The sequence below is a fragment of the Labeo rohita genome, unplaced genomic scaffold, assembly GCF_022985175.1.
Source record: "Labeo rohita strain BAU-BD-2019 unplaced genomic scaffold, IGBB_LRoh.1.0 scaffold_886, whole genome shotgun sequence".
Lineage (NCBI taxonomy): Eukaryota > Metazoa > Chordata > Actinopteri > Cypriniformes > Cyprinidae > Labeo > Labeo rohita.
The window spans coordinates 161-16791 of record NW_026129839.1 but is presented as its reverse complement, the minus strand read 5'-3'; the positions used below and the strand labels follow the sequence as shown (position 1 = coordinate 16791).

The following is a 16631-nucleotide window of genomic DNA, read 5'->3' as shown; positions in this document are numbered from 1 at the left end:
ATGATGATATCATCATTATTGGACAGAATTTTCAAGGTGTAACAGGTGAGCCACACAGAACTGCAATTTATTATCACTTTTATGTTTCTATGATATATTGAACATGCATTTCTACCATTAATGAAAAAGAGTAAATCTAATAGTCTCAGACAGTCATGAGGAGAAAGAGATTTCTATGACACAGTGCTGTTTTACACATTACAATGTGATGGTTTTATTTCACATGTGTATCAGTGGGAGATCAGGAGGAGTATGATGATGTGAAGAACAGCAATAAAAATGAGAGAGACCTGTTGGGTAGGTTTTAATCACTGTCGCTCATTTAAACCCTATTTAAACTAAATCATGATGCATTTCTAAAAATAAACATGTATTTTTTTTTGTTTTTAAAAACAGACTATGATGATGGGGGAGGAGTCAAATAAAGTGGGAAGGGCCATATGACTCAATGACCACACCCACAGCCTCTGTTCATCAAATCATATTACAGTTACTGGAATTGCTGGGAGTTTCTCATAATGCTACTAATGCATCAGTGCCTTATGCTTTTATATTATTTTGAATCATTTTGTATGAAAGGTTACATGCTTTGCAAAATTCAGTATCAACAAATTTTAATATTTGTATTTTAGTATTTGGCCTATTATTTCTATTTTGATATCAATGCTTTTCACCTAATAAACAAAATATGTCATTCATTCATCATGTCAGAAAAATACTTTTAAAAGATCAGTCAGAGAAAAACTAAAAATGTTTAAGGAAGCACTTTTAGGCACTTCAGCGGCTGACGGCATTATCGACCTAAATACAATGATAAAAATAGATTTACCACTTAATAGATATTATAAAGCTTCATGTTTTTCCACAAGCTTACTGTCATAACATTAGTTCTGTACTGTCAGCCTGAATTAACTTAAGTGGAGCATAATTTAATATTTTATTTACAAGAAATATTACTGGGAAAGACAAAGGTATGCAAAGGTATACACATCCTAGAGGTCAAAAACACTCACCCAAAATGCACAGTTTATTGTGTGATGGTCCATTTTAACTTTACAGTCTGATTTTATGGATAATACTGAATTATTTACGCTGAGCTTGAATCTTTTGCAGCAATAGCTCCATATGCAGATTGAGGTTGGGCTGACCCTTCTTGGTTTTTCTTTTCAACAGCTGATATGTTGCGATTTTCTTTTCTTTATATTTCTTCAGAGCTTCCTCTCGCTGAGCTTTGTCTTTCAAGAACTCCTACACAGACACACACAATAAAACATGCATCAATCATTTGCCATGTATGTATGTAAAGGGTAATGAAAACGTGTATGTTTACATGACATAACAGACCCTTCTTTAATGACATCACATGGGAGACAGAAACAGTACAGTTTCTATTTCCTCACCTCTCTTTTGCGTGCACGTTCCTCTTTTATCCTTTCATATTCTAGCTTTGTCTTCTGATACGATGACATTTTCTGCTTCTGTTTCTTTTGGATGAATGGAGTCTTGTGGGAGCTGATGACACAAATCAGAAATCAGAAATGTGGCTTTGTATGTGTATGTGTGTATATATGTATATACTAGCTGTTACTGTACCTTTCAGACTCTGTTGGTTCATTAGCTGAATCAGAGGTGGCAGTTTGGTCAGTCGTTGTGTCTGAGATGTGTTTCTCAGTGAAAGGAGACTCCAACTCTGTTTTTACTTCTTCATCTTCCTCTGTCTCTTTATCTTCTGCTCTACCTTTATATCTTTTCTGCTTTTTCTTGTTCTTCTTTATCTATTCGTTCTCTTTCAGCCAGGTACAGATGTCTCAGATGCTCAGGATATTCCTCCTCCAGCTGGATTTTAGATCCTTGCATTTTCTTCCTCTCCTTTCGAAGAAGTTTGTTGTATTCATGTTTTATTTTCTCCTTCCTTTTTAAAGCAAACCCCTGACCTGAGAAAGCAGTACACAGTCAAAGTTTAGTCCTTTTTATCCACAGTCAACTGTTTGTTGCATATATCTGTCAACTTCATGACGCTCATTTCTTTCTCTATCTATTAATATTATATTCAAAAATATGTTATGGCAATTTATATAAGAAAAAGATGTAAGGCAACTTGTTTTTTTTTGCTATAACATGGTATAAACGTTTTCAAAAATGTATGTAACCAACGTTAACGTAACGATGTGTGTCTAAAAACTAGGCATTTGCGTTTTACACTGATTTTTCTAATTTCGGACGTCTTTGTTTGTCATTGAGCCTTATGTCAAAGTTATTTATCACTTGTAAACTTTCTACATCTAAATTGTGTGGGTTTGAAGTGAACTACTCACCCTCTTTTAAACTACCATCAAAAACTACCCATTTTCGTTTCTTTTTGGCGTTATGTGATAAACCACCATGCGCAAATTTGTTATTTAGATGCTTTCCTCTATCGGGACCTTTAGTTTTTGCGTTTTGTTTTAAAGTTGCCATGTCTCACGTTAGAACAACATCTGCTCACACTAGTATGTGGACAAAACCACTGATCTATATATAATGACTGGATCGCTCATTGCGTTCTAAACTGCCGTCAGGCAGTGAAGCCACCGGAAGTGTTCGATCCGCCATCTTACTATTCCCTACCGGCAGAGAACACCATTGACATTAACTCGCTGACCCAAAATCACCCGATTTTAAGCGTATCAGTCACACAGGACTAGTTTTTATGATATGTGTATGTAAATTAATTTTTACTTAAAATCTTATCTGCAGTGTTTATCGTCTTTTCGAGCAGGATAAGCGATGTTTTGAAATCGTTCAGGTGGGTGTGTCAGCTGCGCACTTAACGACACAGTTCTGATCTAACACAAAATATATTTCTTAACATAAGAAATTATGCAGGAAATAGTAAACATGAACATATCTGGAATTAGTATCTGAAATTGATTCGAATATACAATCAATAATACAATATTAGCCTGTTATATTGCTCTGTGTTGTATTGAAATTCAAATCTTGGAAATAAAGCTTGATGTCTTTAAATCCATATCAAATGTAATTAGTCAGCGTTATTTCTCCAAGTTATGATGTGCATATTTTAATGTCCCTAAGTGAGCAACATCTATTTCAAACTCTTAAAGATCGCGCAAATTCTATTATATTAAGTGTCTTAAATTACATTTATCTGATTATAACACTACCTGATTTTGCTCAATTTCGTCAGCGAAAATAGTCTGAAACAAAGTCACTACTAAGCTGCATCTCTATTCAAACACAGCTGTGTTTTTTTTTTAAACGAATCTGAGTCACTGATTCAATTACCCATTCCTAAAGAGTCGCTTCATTCCTAAATAAATGATTCAGTGATGAAATCAGTGACTTAACGCCATCTGCTGACAGTTTTAGTTTCATTTTTAACGTTTCATTTTCATTTGATCTTTTTAGTTATTTAAATCATTTAATATTCCTATATTTAAAATGTTATATTTAACATTTTTGCATTATTAACGTTTATTATTAACATTTATCTCAACATGAATGTTATGTAGGCTGAATTAAACGTTTAAATCATTACCTGCTTCAAAATGATGTTAACGAAATCATTGTTGAAACGTGCATTTAGCCTGTAACGTTACGAATAAAAACACTATAACACAGCAGCATAAACAATTATTAACTGTACAAGGCTAATTATATGTATACAAAGCATAAATCTAAAAAAAACTTTTCAGAATGAGCATTTTGTCATTTGTAAACATGGTGAACGTCCGATGTTTATCATGTTCATCTGATGTTCGCTACTGTAACGTATATGAACGTAACTTTTTAATAAGCAGAGGGAATTCCCGACATTAAACAATAACCGTTTACATGCTTAGGACGTTTGCGCTGTGAGAATGTACAGTGAGACGTCAGATATGAAAACGCTGACTTGTTAGGTGATGTTTTCTCATTAAAGTCGTATAATTTCCTATTCATTCAATAGAATGTTTGCGAGTACGAGGGAATAGCAATATGGCGGCGCAGTGGCTTCACTTCTATGACGTCATGAGCTATCCAGTTCTCTATTATAGATCAGTGGGACAGGTTGCGCAAGATGGCGGCCGGTGAGGAAGCAATTATGTGCAGCTGAGGCGTTTATCTTTTCCATTCCCAAGTTTTAACCTAAAATCAAACCGGGTCGCAAAATTTCGTTTGTTTATGCATTAGACATTAATTTTATTTTATTTAGCAAAGTCACTTGTTGTTTTTGGTTTGTTTAATTTAAGTTTTCTAACTTGACGGCCGATAACCAAGTCTTTTTGCACATGGACGCTTTCGATTGCAAGATGAAGCGTAAAAGGGAAAAATAAGAACTCTACATCTAATGTCCTTACAGAAGAAATGGAACTTGGCATTCCTGTCGGTGCTGAAGCTGAATCTGCTTTTCATCTCATAACTGACCATGAATACAGCCAACCAATTCCCGATCTCTCTCGGAGTGAGAGTCCAGTCCTCCAGTCAGCGTGTGACTCAAACCAAGATACGCCTGTGAAACCTCAGCAAAAGAAATCTCGAGGGGACATTTCGCTGACAGAATTGCAAGATAACATATTCGTGGCCTTGACATCTAAAATCAAGGAGAGTGCAAACAGTCTCGGGAAAATGATCACCAAAAACACCGTGAGTATCGAGGGTCTCAAGAAGTCGATTGACTTTGTGTTTGAAGAAGTCAATGCTTTGAAAACCGAAATGAAAAACTGCAAATCTACTGTGAATCTGAATAATACCAAGATCTCTGAGCTTGAGCAAAAACTGAATGAAGCCGAACGATATCAGCGCAGATGGAATCTTCGTCTGTACGGAATCCCTGAACAATCTGATGAAAACATAAAGCTGAAAGTTTCCAACATCTGTGCTGCAGTTGTTCCCGATTCAAGTGTGGCGATTCAAGATGACATCGACATTGTGCATCGTCTGGGAAAGCTGGACAACAGGCCGAGACCGGTGATTATTCGTTTCGCGAAAAGATCTACGCGGGATCTGGTGTGGCGGCAGTCAAAACACTCCGAGTACCTCAGGAACCACAAACTGAGATTCACCGAAGATTTGACTCAGGCAGACAGGATGCTAAGGATGAAACTCTGGCCGTTGGTGGAAGCTGCAAGAAAGGAAGGGAAGAGAGCATTCTTTGTCGGCGGGCGGGCGTTTGTTGATGGGAAAGCCGTGCATCCACCACCCTGATGATGTGGACTTGCCATCTCATAATGTATGAACACTTGTTTCAACCTGTTGCTCTCGTAAGTTTTTTTTTTTTTTTTTTTTTTTTTTTTTTTTTTTTTCCTCTTCTTCTCTTCATCTAATGCCAAAGAATTACTGTTTATTGTCTGAAGTAATTCTCATAAGTTTGCGACTGGGTTAATAATCACATTGTTCACTTGTTCTTACTGGGAATGGAATGTTTCAAGTTGTTCCTGTTGTTCTTCATTGTTTACACTTTTAACTCACATATCCATATATGTCTTTTTCGTTAATTACTCTCAATGCCAGGGGTTTGAGGTTAAATGTTAAACGTAAGGCTTTGTTTTTATTTGCTAAACAGCAAAAATCTGACTTTTGTTTTTTTTCAAGAAGTTCATTCAACTCCCAATGATGTTAGTTTTTGGAAAACACAATGGGGTAATGATGTTTGGTTCGCACACGGGTCTGAGCACTCTGCAGGAGTAGCAGTTTTGAAAAATAGGTTTTCAGGAGATATTTTATATTCTGATGTGGACACTCTTGGTCATTATATTCTTTTAGTTACAAAGTTTGATCTTTTGACTATAATTCTAGTAAATCTTTATGGGTACAACTCTAAACATGAAAATGATGACTTATTTGATACATTAGAAATTCGCTTAACACATTATCTAAATTCCCAAATTCACTTATTTTAATTGGAGGTGATTTTAATATTACTTTAGACAATTCCCTTGACAGATGGCCTCCTCGTGCTCCGACTTCTTCCAATACCAGGCTTAAAACCTTTATGCAGAAATTTGATATAAAAGACTTTTGGAGGGAGAAATTCCCTAATTTAAAATCCTTTACATGGAACAATAAGGCATGTACTGCCATGTCTCGTATTGATTATTGGCTAGCTTCTTGTAGCTTACAGAAAGAAAACATTTTAATTAATATTCTTCCTATGCCTCTGACAGACCATAAAGCAGTTTCTTTTAATGTTAGCCTTCAGTCTTTTTCCAGCAATAATTATAACTCTTACTGGAAACTTAATAATTCTATTCTGGACAACGAATCTGTTAAGGTGACCATTCGCAGTTTGATTGCACAGTATTGGAAATTAGCCCAACGGAGTAATGATTATTGTAATTATTGGGAATTATTGAAGTTCGAAATTGGTAAATTTTTAAGAAATTATGGAAATGTATTAGCTAAAGCCCGGAAACATGAAGAAGAAATTATAATTTCAAAGATTATAGCTTTCACTCAAAGATCTCCCCCTATTTTCTCAGACGATGAAAAAATTGAACTGATTGCTCTTCAAAAACATTTAGATGATATTTATAAAAGGAGAGCAGAGGGGGCTTTCATTAGATCTAGACAAAGATGGCTGGAGAAGGGTGAACAAAACTCAGCTTATTTTTTTCAGTTAGAAAAAAGTCATTCAAAAAATTCAATTTCACATTTGAATATTAATGGTATAGTAACACATGACCCGAGATCTATTGCTGATTATTGCTCATCTTTTTATAGCTCTCTTTATGAATCTAGGTTTAATGAAAAGGTTACCTTGGATTTTTTAGATAGCCTCATTAATACTAAATCTGTAAGTGAAGGCAAAAAAGAACTATGTGATAATCCTATTTGTATAGAAGAAGTCTTACATGCTATTAAGGAACTTAAGTTAAATAAATCCCCTGGTGTGGATGGATTGATCTCCGAATTCTATAAATCCTTTTCTGAAGAACTTGCTCCTTTTCTCTTAAAATTTTTTTCTCAGAGTATAGAACTTGGAAAGCTTCCACCCACCCTCACACAAGGCTTAATTACCTTAATACCCAAGCCAAAAAAAGACGCATTGCTTTTAGACAATTGGCGACCAATTTGCTTGCTTAATATTGATTATAAAATTTTAGCCTCTATATTTTCTGTTAGAATTAAAAAGACTTTAGATTTAATTATTGATGATACACAATCTGGCTTCATGAGGAACAGACATATTTCAAATAATATTCGTTTAGTTTTAGATCTCATTGATTATCCCCACCTATATTCAGATAAAAGCTTTTTTTTTAGACTTCCATAAGGCATTTGATACTATTGAACATAATTTTATTTTTTTGGCCCTTAAAAAATTTGGTTTCGGTAATTATTTCATAAAGACTATTAAAACTTTATACTCCAATGGTAACTGTTCAGTCAAACTGCGTGCTGGCACCTCACCTAGATTTAGTCTTAATCGTGGCATCCGACAGGGATGCCCTGTTTCTCCTTACTTGTTTTTACTCAGTTCACAACTTCTTGCTGATTTTATTAAACAGAGTACTTTGAAGGGAATTACAATTGCAGATAACATCATCAACAATTGAAGTGTATATGTATATATAAATCTGAAAATCTGTTTTGCAAAGCAATATTTATATAGCTCTAGCACTGTCTAACATTATTTCTATAATTTGTAAATAATATAGTATGTAAAATATGCATACAATTATTTGACAAAATTGTTACAAATATAAAAATGTAAACATATAATACATTGTATATACTATAAAAATATTATTTTATGATTATGAATTTGGCTGACATCTGTCTTACATTGCTTAATTAAAAAAATAATATAACTGATTTAGTTTGAATCTATACACACATCAGCCAATTAGCAGATGATACCACACTTTTTCTAAAAGATGCAGGAGAAATACCCAAAGCTATTAATATTATTCATACGTTTTCTAAAGCTTCAGGTCTTCACTTGAATATTAATAAGTGTGAATTAATGTCTCTTAAGCATTGTGATTTATCATCTATTTGTGGTATCCCAATAAAAAACGAAGTCACATATTTAGGTATAAAGATAGTAAAGGATGAAGAGAGAAGATGTGAGCTAAATTTCTCCCCTATAATTGATAAGACAAAGAAGAAGTTAAATCAGTGGTTACTAATAGATTTATCTTTGAGGGGGAGAGTATTGGTTACCAAAGCAGAGGGCATTTCAAGGCTCAAGGCTCATATACAGCTCTCTCTCTAGCAGTCAACAATAATACTTGCAAGACCGTTGATAATATGCTTTTCAATTTTTTATGGAAAAATAAAATCCATTATATTAAGAAATCTGTGGTTATGAACACAACTGAAAATGGAGGTTTGAACTTCTTAGATTTTACCACCCTTAATTACACTTTTAAAGTGAACTGGATCAAACAATTTTTAAAAAAAACAACTAGTATATGGAACATCATTCCTCATTGTATCTTTTCACAGGTTGGAGGTCTTCATTTTCTTTTGCTTTGTAACTACAGCATTTCTAAACTTCCTTTAAAGTTATCAAATTTCCACAAACAAATGCTTCTCTCCTGGAACTTAATTTATAAACATAATTTCTCACCTAATAGATGTTTTATATGGAATAATAAACTTATCTTATATAAATCTAAATCACTATTTTTTGAAAATTGGTTTTCTAATGATATAGTTTTGGTGAGCCAACTTTTCAACCAAGAAGGTCTTCTGTTAACTTATTCTGAATTTCTGTCTAAATTTACAATCCCAATCACTCCTAAAGAATATGCTGTAGTTATGGATGCCATCCCCTCTGGGCTAAAAATGCTTTGTAAAAATACATGTCCTCTATCTTCTCTGCAGTCTTTAGATCCTGTTGACACTGCTGTTGGTCGAGTTTGTTTTTCTTCTTCCTCTGTTAAGCGCAATAATCGTCAGGTTCGGGCCTTATTTCAAAGGGATGTTGTCTCTAGACCTCCTATTATAACTTTCTGGAATAGCTGTGTTGATGGTTTGATATGGCATAAAATCTGGAAACTACCTCATAAATATTTAGTCACAAATAAAGTAAAAGAAATTTCTTTCAAACTCATGCATAAATACTATCCCTGTAACTATTTCCTTGCAAATAGATTTAACTGTGATATTGATACTCTATGTACATTTTGTGGTCTACACACAGAAACGTTTTTTCATTTATTTTGGAGTTGTCCTCACTCAGTCAATTTTTGGTCAGATTTCTGCTCATTTGTTAGAGATCACATCATGCCCAGCTTTCAGCTTTGTTTTGAAAATGTTCTGTTTGGTTTTTTCACTTACGACATGTCATTCCAGAAGGAATATTATTTGATTAATCTGTTGCTTTTGCTGGCAAAGTTTAGTATACATAAATGCAAGAATGGCAAGTATAAACCATTGTTTCTCATTTTGAAATCAGAAGTTAAGCAATACATAAAATCTATTTACAATCTGACAAACAAGGACAAAACGGATGTTTTTCGTGTAAAGACGCACAATAATGACGTACAGATGGTCGCAAGGCATTACTAATCACACTAAACGCCATTTGTGTGAGGGCAAAAATTCGATTCGCCCATTCAACAGAACGCTGACTGGTACACCAAACATGGCCGCGCATTGTGTCGCTCAGAGGAATCATATCCTGATTTGACTAGTTATGTCTTAAATACTCAGTCAACTGCTGCTGCTCTTGCTAAATATTCTCACATTTCTGTGTCCGTAAACAATGGCGTTTAATGACATACCCATCGATACTTTAAAAAGAAAAAAGAAAAATAGTATTTTAAATGTGCACAATGTGGACTTTTACACGCGTGATGTAGATGTGAGTCCAGAAGAAGTGTTGTGTGCTGTCAGTTCTATACAAGACCACATGGGGGCGATAGAAGGTAAGATGCTCTCAATTGGCTCAATTGGATACACACACACACACACACACACACACACACACACACACACACACACACACGTTGTGTTTACATGTTTTATGGGGACATTCCATAGGCGTAATGGTTTTTATACTGTACAAACCGTATTTTCTATCGCCCTACACCTAACCCTAGCCCTCACGGGAGACTGTGCACACTTTTACTTTCTCAAAAAAACTTATTCTGCATGATTTATAAGCCTGTTTCCTCTGGGGACCTCACAAATGTCCCCACAAGGTCAAAATTTACTGGTATTACTATCCTTGTGGGGACATTTGGTCCCCATAACGTGATAAATACCAGGTGCACACACACACACACATACATATACATATACATATACATACATACATACATACATACACATATATATATATATATATATATATATATATATATAGAAGGTCATATTTCATGCATTGTCTGTAATTCCCATAGGAGAGTCATCAGTCTAAGTTCTTGCACCACATGAGTTTATGAACTGTAAGAAGGCCCATGAAGTGAGGTTGTGGCTTGTTTGGCCAAATGCTGCAGAGTCAAACAGGTAAAATGTTTAAAATGTGTTTTTTTAATTTTTTTTTTTTCTTAATAACAAACTGAATTTCATATTTTACATCACCTGTTTCTTCTTCTCCGGTGATAGATGTGGGGTCAGGGAAAGGCTACCTGTTCTCCTATCTGTCCATGCGGTTTGATCTACAGGTGTTTGATCTACAGCGATGGCAACAAAAATGTTATTACTGAGGAAAAGGAAAGCTTTGAGGCTCAAGCAGAAACCAGTGCTTTATCAAAACAAGTTGCCAATGATTTATCCGCTTCAGATAATGCCGCAGAATGTCCATTAGACCCAAATGATTCAGATGCAGGAAGCAGCTTCTTCAGTATGCTGTCTCTGGACGTCATAGAGGACGTCTCTCCCCGCATCCACCCCAGCCTGCTGAGCCTGGAGGAAAGGGAGAAAAGGAAGAGAGAGAATCTGGAGAGGAAAGCTTGTGAAGGAAGAGGAAATGACAGCGACGACAGCCTGTTTTCCCCTCTGACCTCATATGTCACTGCAGAAACTGAGCTCAAGACGCTGATTACAGAGCTGGAGGTGAAGAGATGTCATAATACAGGGGGTTCTGACTATGAGAGAAAAATAATAATTATTATTCATTAAACCAATTAATTTGTTATTTATCATAATAATAATAATAATAATAATAATTATTATTATTAAATTATTTAAAAATAGTAATTATTATTATTTTGACTGAGATAATTAGTAATACATTTTAGAATTATTTTGAGAAACATTCTAAAAATATAAATGTTTCAATAAATAATTGTTGTTAAATAATAATAATAATAATAATAATAATGGTGTATTCATTCTAAAATAAATAATCAGGGCAGAAAAATTGTGCACAAAATGTAAAAAACATGACTGTCAACACAAGGAGGATGTAGGAGTCGTGTGGTCAGGTAAACAGTACAGTAGTGTAAATTTTTATCAATAATGTAGATGTTAGTTTTTCACAAAATATTTTATATAATCATTAAACTCAATGGTGTGCAAGAATGAAAGGGCTCTGTTTGTTTTGCAGCAATTATTATCTGATTAGTTTGTGGCTACTTACAAAATAAATAAGTAGCATGCATTAGCCTTATATTAAATCATTATTTTTGGTGGTATTTTGGCTTTACCACAACCTAAATTTCAATATTTTTAATACATATCCTTGTTTATCTAGAGTTTAAAGAGATCAGGTTAACTGAGGGCTGTAAAGGGAATGTGGAGGTTTTCTACAATGGATCCTGGGGTAATGTGTGTTATAACCAGATGAACAGAGACACAGCGAGTCTGATCTGTCAAGAGCTGAGCTGTGGAAGATCTTGTGTTTTATATGCTTCTACAACAAGAGTGGAATCAGCTCCTAACTGGCTGGATAAAATTACATGTCGACCATATGAATATGATTCTAAATGAAGTTACAGATAATATTTTAAATACTGTCTTATTGATTGTTTGTTTGTTTGTTTGTTTTTTGGCTTGTATTTAATTTAGACTCATTTTGCTTGTTTAGTGGATGCACAAGAAAATTATGCTGTTGTCATCATTAATAGACAAAGCTCTAAAGGGGTAACAGGTGAGTTGCACAGAACCTTTCCATGTTTACATTAGTATCAGACTGTGTAATCAAGTCATGTAAACCTTCAAATTTGATAAAGTGTTATAAAACTGACATGTTTTTATCTCATTCTTTGATCAGAGGGAGTTCAAGAGGATTATGATGATGTGGTGAGTGTTAGTGAACGTGAAAAACCTGTAGGGTAAGTTATTGCAATATTTTAGTCGTGTTATATTATGTAATGACATATATTTATTTTAACATTGTTAATATTTTTTTTCTTTTTTTTTTTTTGACTTTTGTATATTCATCCAGTAATAACATTTGACTTGATTTATGATTTTGTTTTTAATAACAGATTACAAGGATGTAGAGGAGTCGTCAAACGAATAAGGGGACGATTTGGCTCAATGATCAGACCCACTGCCTCAGTTTAACAAATCTGAAAAAAGTTTGAGTGATATTGTTATTGATGTGTTAAATATCAGGTTTTCATATTTTTCCGGATTTTTTATTTTTTTTAATTTTTTTTTCATTAAAACTTTTATGTCTGTGTTAAGTATTGCTGTATTGTTTTGACCTTGTTAACATCAATAAAGACATTTTTTTTATTATTATTCAGACAAATTTTTATGTGTATTTCAAAAAGACATTTAACAAATCCTAAAGTCAAATGTCTGATCTTACCTTATAAAGCACAACCACAGTAATATTAGAAGACATCCTAAATATAAATCCAAATGGCCATCAGTGATATAACAGCCCTCAGCATTGTTGCAGCAACAACTGAGGTTTTGTGAGTGCATAAATGCTGGAAAAAAAAAAAAGTTTTCATTTGTTTTGGAAACATTAAGTAGGCTAGCTACTATAATAGACAATATAATAATAATAATAATAATAATTATTATTATTATTATTATTATTATTATTATTATCATCATATGTTATCAGGTTTTAACCATTAAATCATTACGTGCATATCGCTTGTCTGCTGTGCATTTCCGCAGTTGCCTGTTGTATCTACAGGCCTACTCAGGTGCTGCAGTCATAAATGAAACCATGGTAATGTCATGCTCCTTTACTTTTAATATTCTTTTGGTTGGAAATTGTCCTTACCTGCAGTATCGAGTCATACAAATCTGCATCATTATAAGAGCTTCTTCATTGCTGCCAGTTTAATTGTAGACAAGTCTACATTCGCTTTATCTAGCGCTCATTTTGTTTCTCAGTGTTAATATCTCGTTACTGTTTTGCTGAGTGAGCTCCAATGATTTAATTTAATGCTTCATGATCAATTCAGTGTAAAGTAATCGACTCAAAAGATTAATTGAAATATAGTTCTGATTCTAAACAGATTGAAAATAAGACACAATTTCTTAAGTATTGTTAGGGTACATATTTCTCTGGTCAGTATAATGCAGTCAAAATTAATAAGCAAAATTATTCTGGTACAGACAGTATTTTAACTGGGGCTCGTGTCACAGTCAAATGAGTTTGGCGCACGTTCGTCATATCTTTTTTACTGCCACCAACAGGAATAGATCGGTATTGCAGTATTAAACACATAAAAGTGTTGGTCCACTGTTTGATGAACTGTGTATGGGCATAGGTATACTTTATTGTCTTTTTAAAATGTATTTATTTATTTAAAGGATATTTAATATTAATACACTACTATTATATGTATTATGTATACTTGTTTATATTATGTGTATACTTAAGAAGTGTTGCAAAACATATACTTATGCATAAATAACAGTAATTAAAACAAATCTTTAAAATGGTACATTTGATTTACGTTTGTATCCAACTAATATTTGTAATAATGAACTCAAAGCGAGAAGCATGAAGGAGTTAGTTATCAGTGCTTGTATTTGTCAGTCTGCAGGTGCTGAGCTTTGATGCCCTAAATAAACTGTCCCTGAAATCAGTTTCCTGTATGTTTGACTTTGTCACCCCTCTATCTTGTATGTTTCTCCCCAGTTAAGTGTCACTATGAGGTGGAGGAGGAGTCCTGTACATCAGTGCTGACGTGCTTTAAATAAATATGGTGAGAATCATAAATACGCCTTCTGATTTGTCAATGAAACTTTTTGATGATTTCCTCTCTTCTGTCTAATAAGGTAAAAGTGTCTTTGATTGGCAGTTGTGCAGCCTTCTGTCTCTGTCTCTCTTGAAACTGTCATTTCTGAGTTGATCAGCAGAGTGAACAATCAGTAAAGATGGAGAGCTATTTAACTCTCATTTTTTTGTCTTCTGTGCTCAGACTCGCCACAGCTGGTACGTACACATTTAGGATCATTATGTGTGGGTTCATGTTATACTGACTGACTCTGTGTTTGTGTTACAAATATGTCATAGTTTTTAACATATTTCCATTTGTGTATGTGTAATGTTTGCATGAAGATGAAAGTGTATTTTCTTTTCTCATGGTCATTATCTCTGTTCCTCTCTTTCTCAATGTCTGCTGATGTCCATCAAAATGCATTTTCTATATGTAACTATTAACATCTTGTCTACAGGAAATGTGAGGCTGGTGGGTGGTAATAATTCCTGTGCTGGTAGATTAGAGGTTTATTATAATGGAGAATGGGGAACTGTGTGTGATGATTTTTGGGGTTTGGCAAACACTGAAGTGGTTTGTAAAGAGCTGGGCTGTACTACAAATGCACTGCGTGTTGCTCACTTTGGACCTGGGTCAGGAAAAATCTGGATTGATGATGTGACTTGTAGTGGATCGGAGTCCTCAGTATTTAAATGCCGAAAAAGAAAAATAGGTGAACATAACTGTAAACATAGTGAAGATGTTGGTGTTATTTGCTCAGGTAAGTTAATATGCATTATACTGGTCATACCATTATTTACTAGATTAGCAAGATTGTACAGTTGAAGTAAAGCATGCATTAGCAAACAAAACATTACTTTAACAATGAAGACTGAATATTCCAAGGCTTTATTTTTGAATGATTTTACATTTAATTTTACATTGTAGATTTAGGAGTCAGGCTGGTTGGAGGTTCTCGCTGCTCTGGAAGGTTAGAGGTGCCTCAGGGGAACACATGGTACACAGTGTGTGACGCTGCCTTTGACCAGCAGGATGCAGAGGTTGTGTGTAGAGAGCTGGACTGTGGGGCTCCTGTACAGGTGCTGGGAGCAGCTGCTTTTGACAAAGGAGACGCTCAGATGTGGACACAAGAGATTCAGTGCAAAGGAAACGAATATCAGTTTGCTCTCTGTCCAGTATTATCTTCAAACAGCAATTGTTCCTATAACAGTGATGTTGGACTTGTATGTTCTGGTAGGCACAACTTTGATTAAAAATAAAATACACCATTGTTTTATGCCAAATAATTCACCTCTCATTCTCTTTGCTTGTTGTGTACCTTCTGTATTATAGACATGGTAAGATTAGTGGGTGGTGGCAACTCCTGTGCTGGTAGAGTTGAGGTTCTTCATGATGGTCGTTGGGGAACAGTAGGTGATTTTGGCTGGGATGTGGTTGATGCTGCAGTGGTGTGTAGAGAGCTGGGCTGTGGAGAGGCTGTAGCTGCACCTAAGCATGCCCACTTTGGCCAGGGGAAAGGACCAGTCTGGACTATTACTGTGGCATGTACAGGAGTAGAGTCTGCACTGAAGAACTGTGGATCACATGGCTGGGGAAAATTTAACCTTAATCATGCTGATGATGCTGGGGTCATCTGCTCTGGTAACTTTACCATAGTCAAATCATGTGGATTATTGAGGAGATGTGTACTATGCTTAATTTGACTTACTGATTGTACTATTGTGGTAGTGAGTTCTATTATAGCAAGTGCCACTTACATTTTCTTCAAAAACTGTACCTATCTAATCTTTCAATGAGACTCACTGGGGCAGAAATACATATGCCCTCTTGCATCTTGAAGTATTGCCATACCAAATTAGGTTTATGTTCTGTTTAGATCGACTGTATTTCCTCATTGTGTGGGGTCACAGGGACTACAGTGATTAAAGTGTGTAAATAGTAATTACAGTAATTATAATTTTGAAATAAATCAGCTTTTTTGTATTATTTTCTTTTTATAATTTATCCTAAGCCTATTGAAGCCTCTCTCTCTCTTTCTCTCTCTCTATAATTGCATAATTAACCCCCATACTATAAAGTTGGTGTGCGCATTTCAAACAATAACCAAATACATTTTTAATTGCACAAAACAATGACAAAAATATTGGCGTACACGATCAGTGTGGAAAAACAATATTAACCTATTTTGTCTGACAAAACAGATCATGATAAAATAAATCTGTTTTCCACATCCAAATGCACTAAAACTACCAACTACTAAAACGTTTTCTCTGTTATAGGTTATGTAGACCCCAAACAGAACATGAGTGTTATAACTCTGCATTTAAACATGATAATAATAATAATTTGCCTCAGCTATTTGGTTAAAAGCCACTACTGTTTCAATCTCTTTTGAATTTCAAAACACATACACATTTTTACGTAACATTGTATTTCAATCCTAATATAGGTTTACCAATAATATAGTAAAATGAATCTTTTTGTACATAGAATTATGTGTTAATATATTTGTCAGGATCACTATGAACAAATCTGAAAATTACAAGAGTGCCCATT

General features: G+C 34.5%; 2 protein-coding genes across 2 annotated transcripts in view; one reads left to right on the top strand and one right to left on the bottom strand.

The window, feature by feature from the left end:
* LOC127162316 (scavenger receptor cysteine-rich type 1 protein M130) overlaps positions 1 to 15716 on the top strand; it is a gene marked incomplete at its 3' end in the record, with an annotated part of 27857 nt that extends 12141 nt beyond the window's left edge. The window contains exons 16-24 of the mRNA XM_051105103.1: positions 235 to 297; positions 4343 to 5150; positions 10602 to 10992; positions 11339 to 11363; positions 11633 to 11701; positions 12152 to 12212; positions 14277 to 14290; positions 15003 to 15308; positions 15408 to 15716. Coding sequence (XP_050961060.1) covers positions 235 to 297; positions 4343 to 5150; positions 10602 to 10992; positions 11339 to 11363; positions 11633 to 11701; positions 12152 to 12212; positions 14277 to 14290; positions 15003 to 15308; positions 15408 to 15716 — 2046 coding nt within the window. The remainder of the gene's footprint in view (positions 1 to 234; positions 298 to 4342; positions 5151 to 10601; positions 10993 to 11338; positions 11364 to 11632; positions 11702 to 12151; positions 12213 to 14276; positions 14291 to 15002; positions 15309 to 15407) is intronic.
* On the bottom strand, positions 644 to 2498 carry ccdc59 (coiled-coil domain containing 59). Its single transcript, XM_051105102.1, is given in 5 exon segments — positions 644 to 1248; positions 1401 to 1512; positions 1594 to 1761; positions 1763 to 1934; positions 2316 to 2498. Coding segments are annotated over 5 exon segments (759 nt in total). The 5' UTR covers positions 2458 to 2498; the 3' UTR covers positions 644 to 1083.
* Positions 15717 to 16631: the final 915 nt, after the last annotated feature.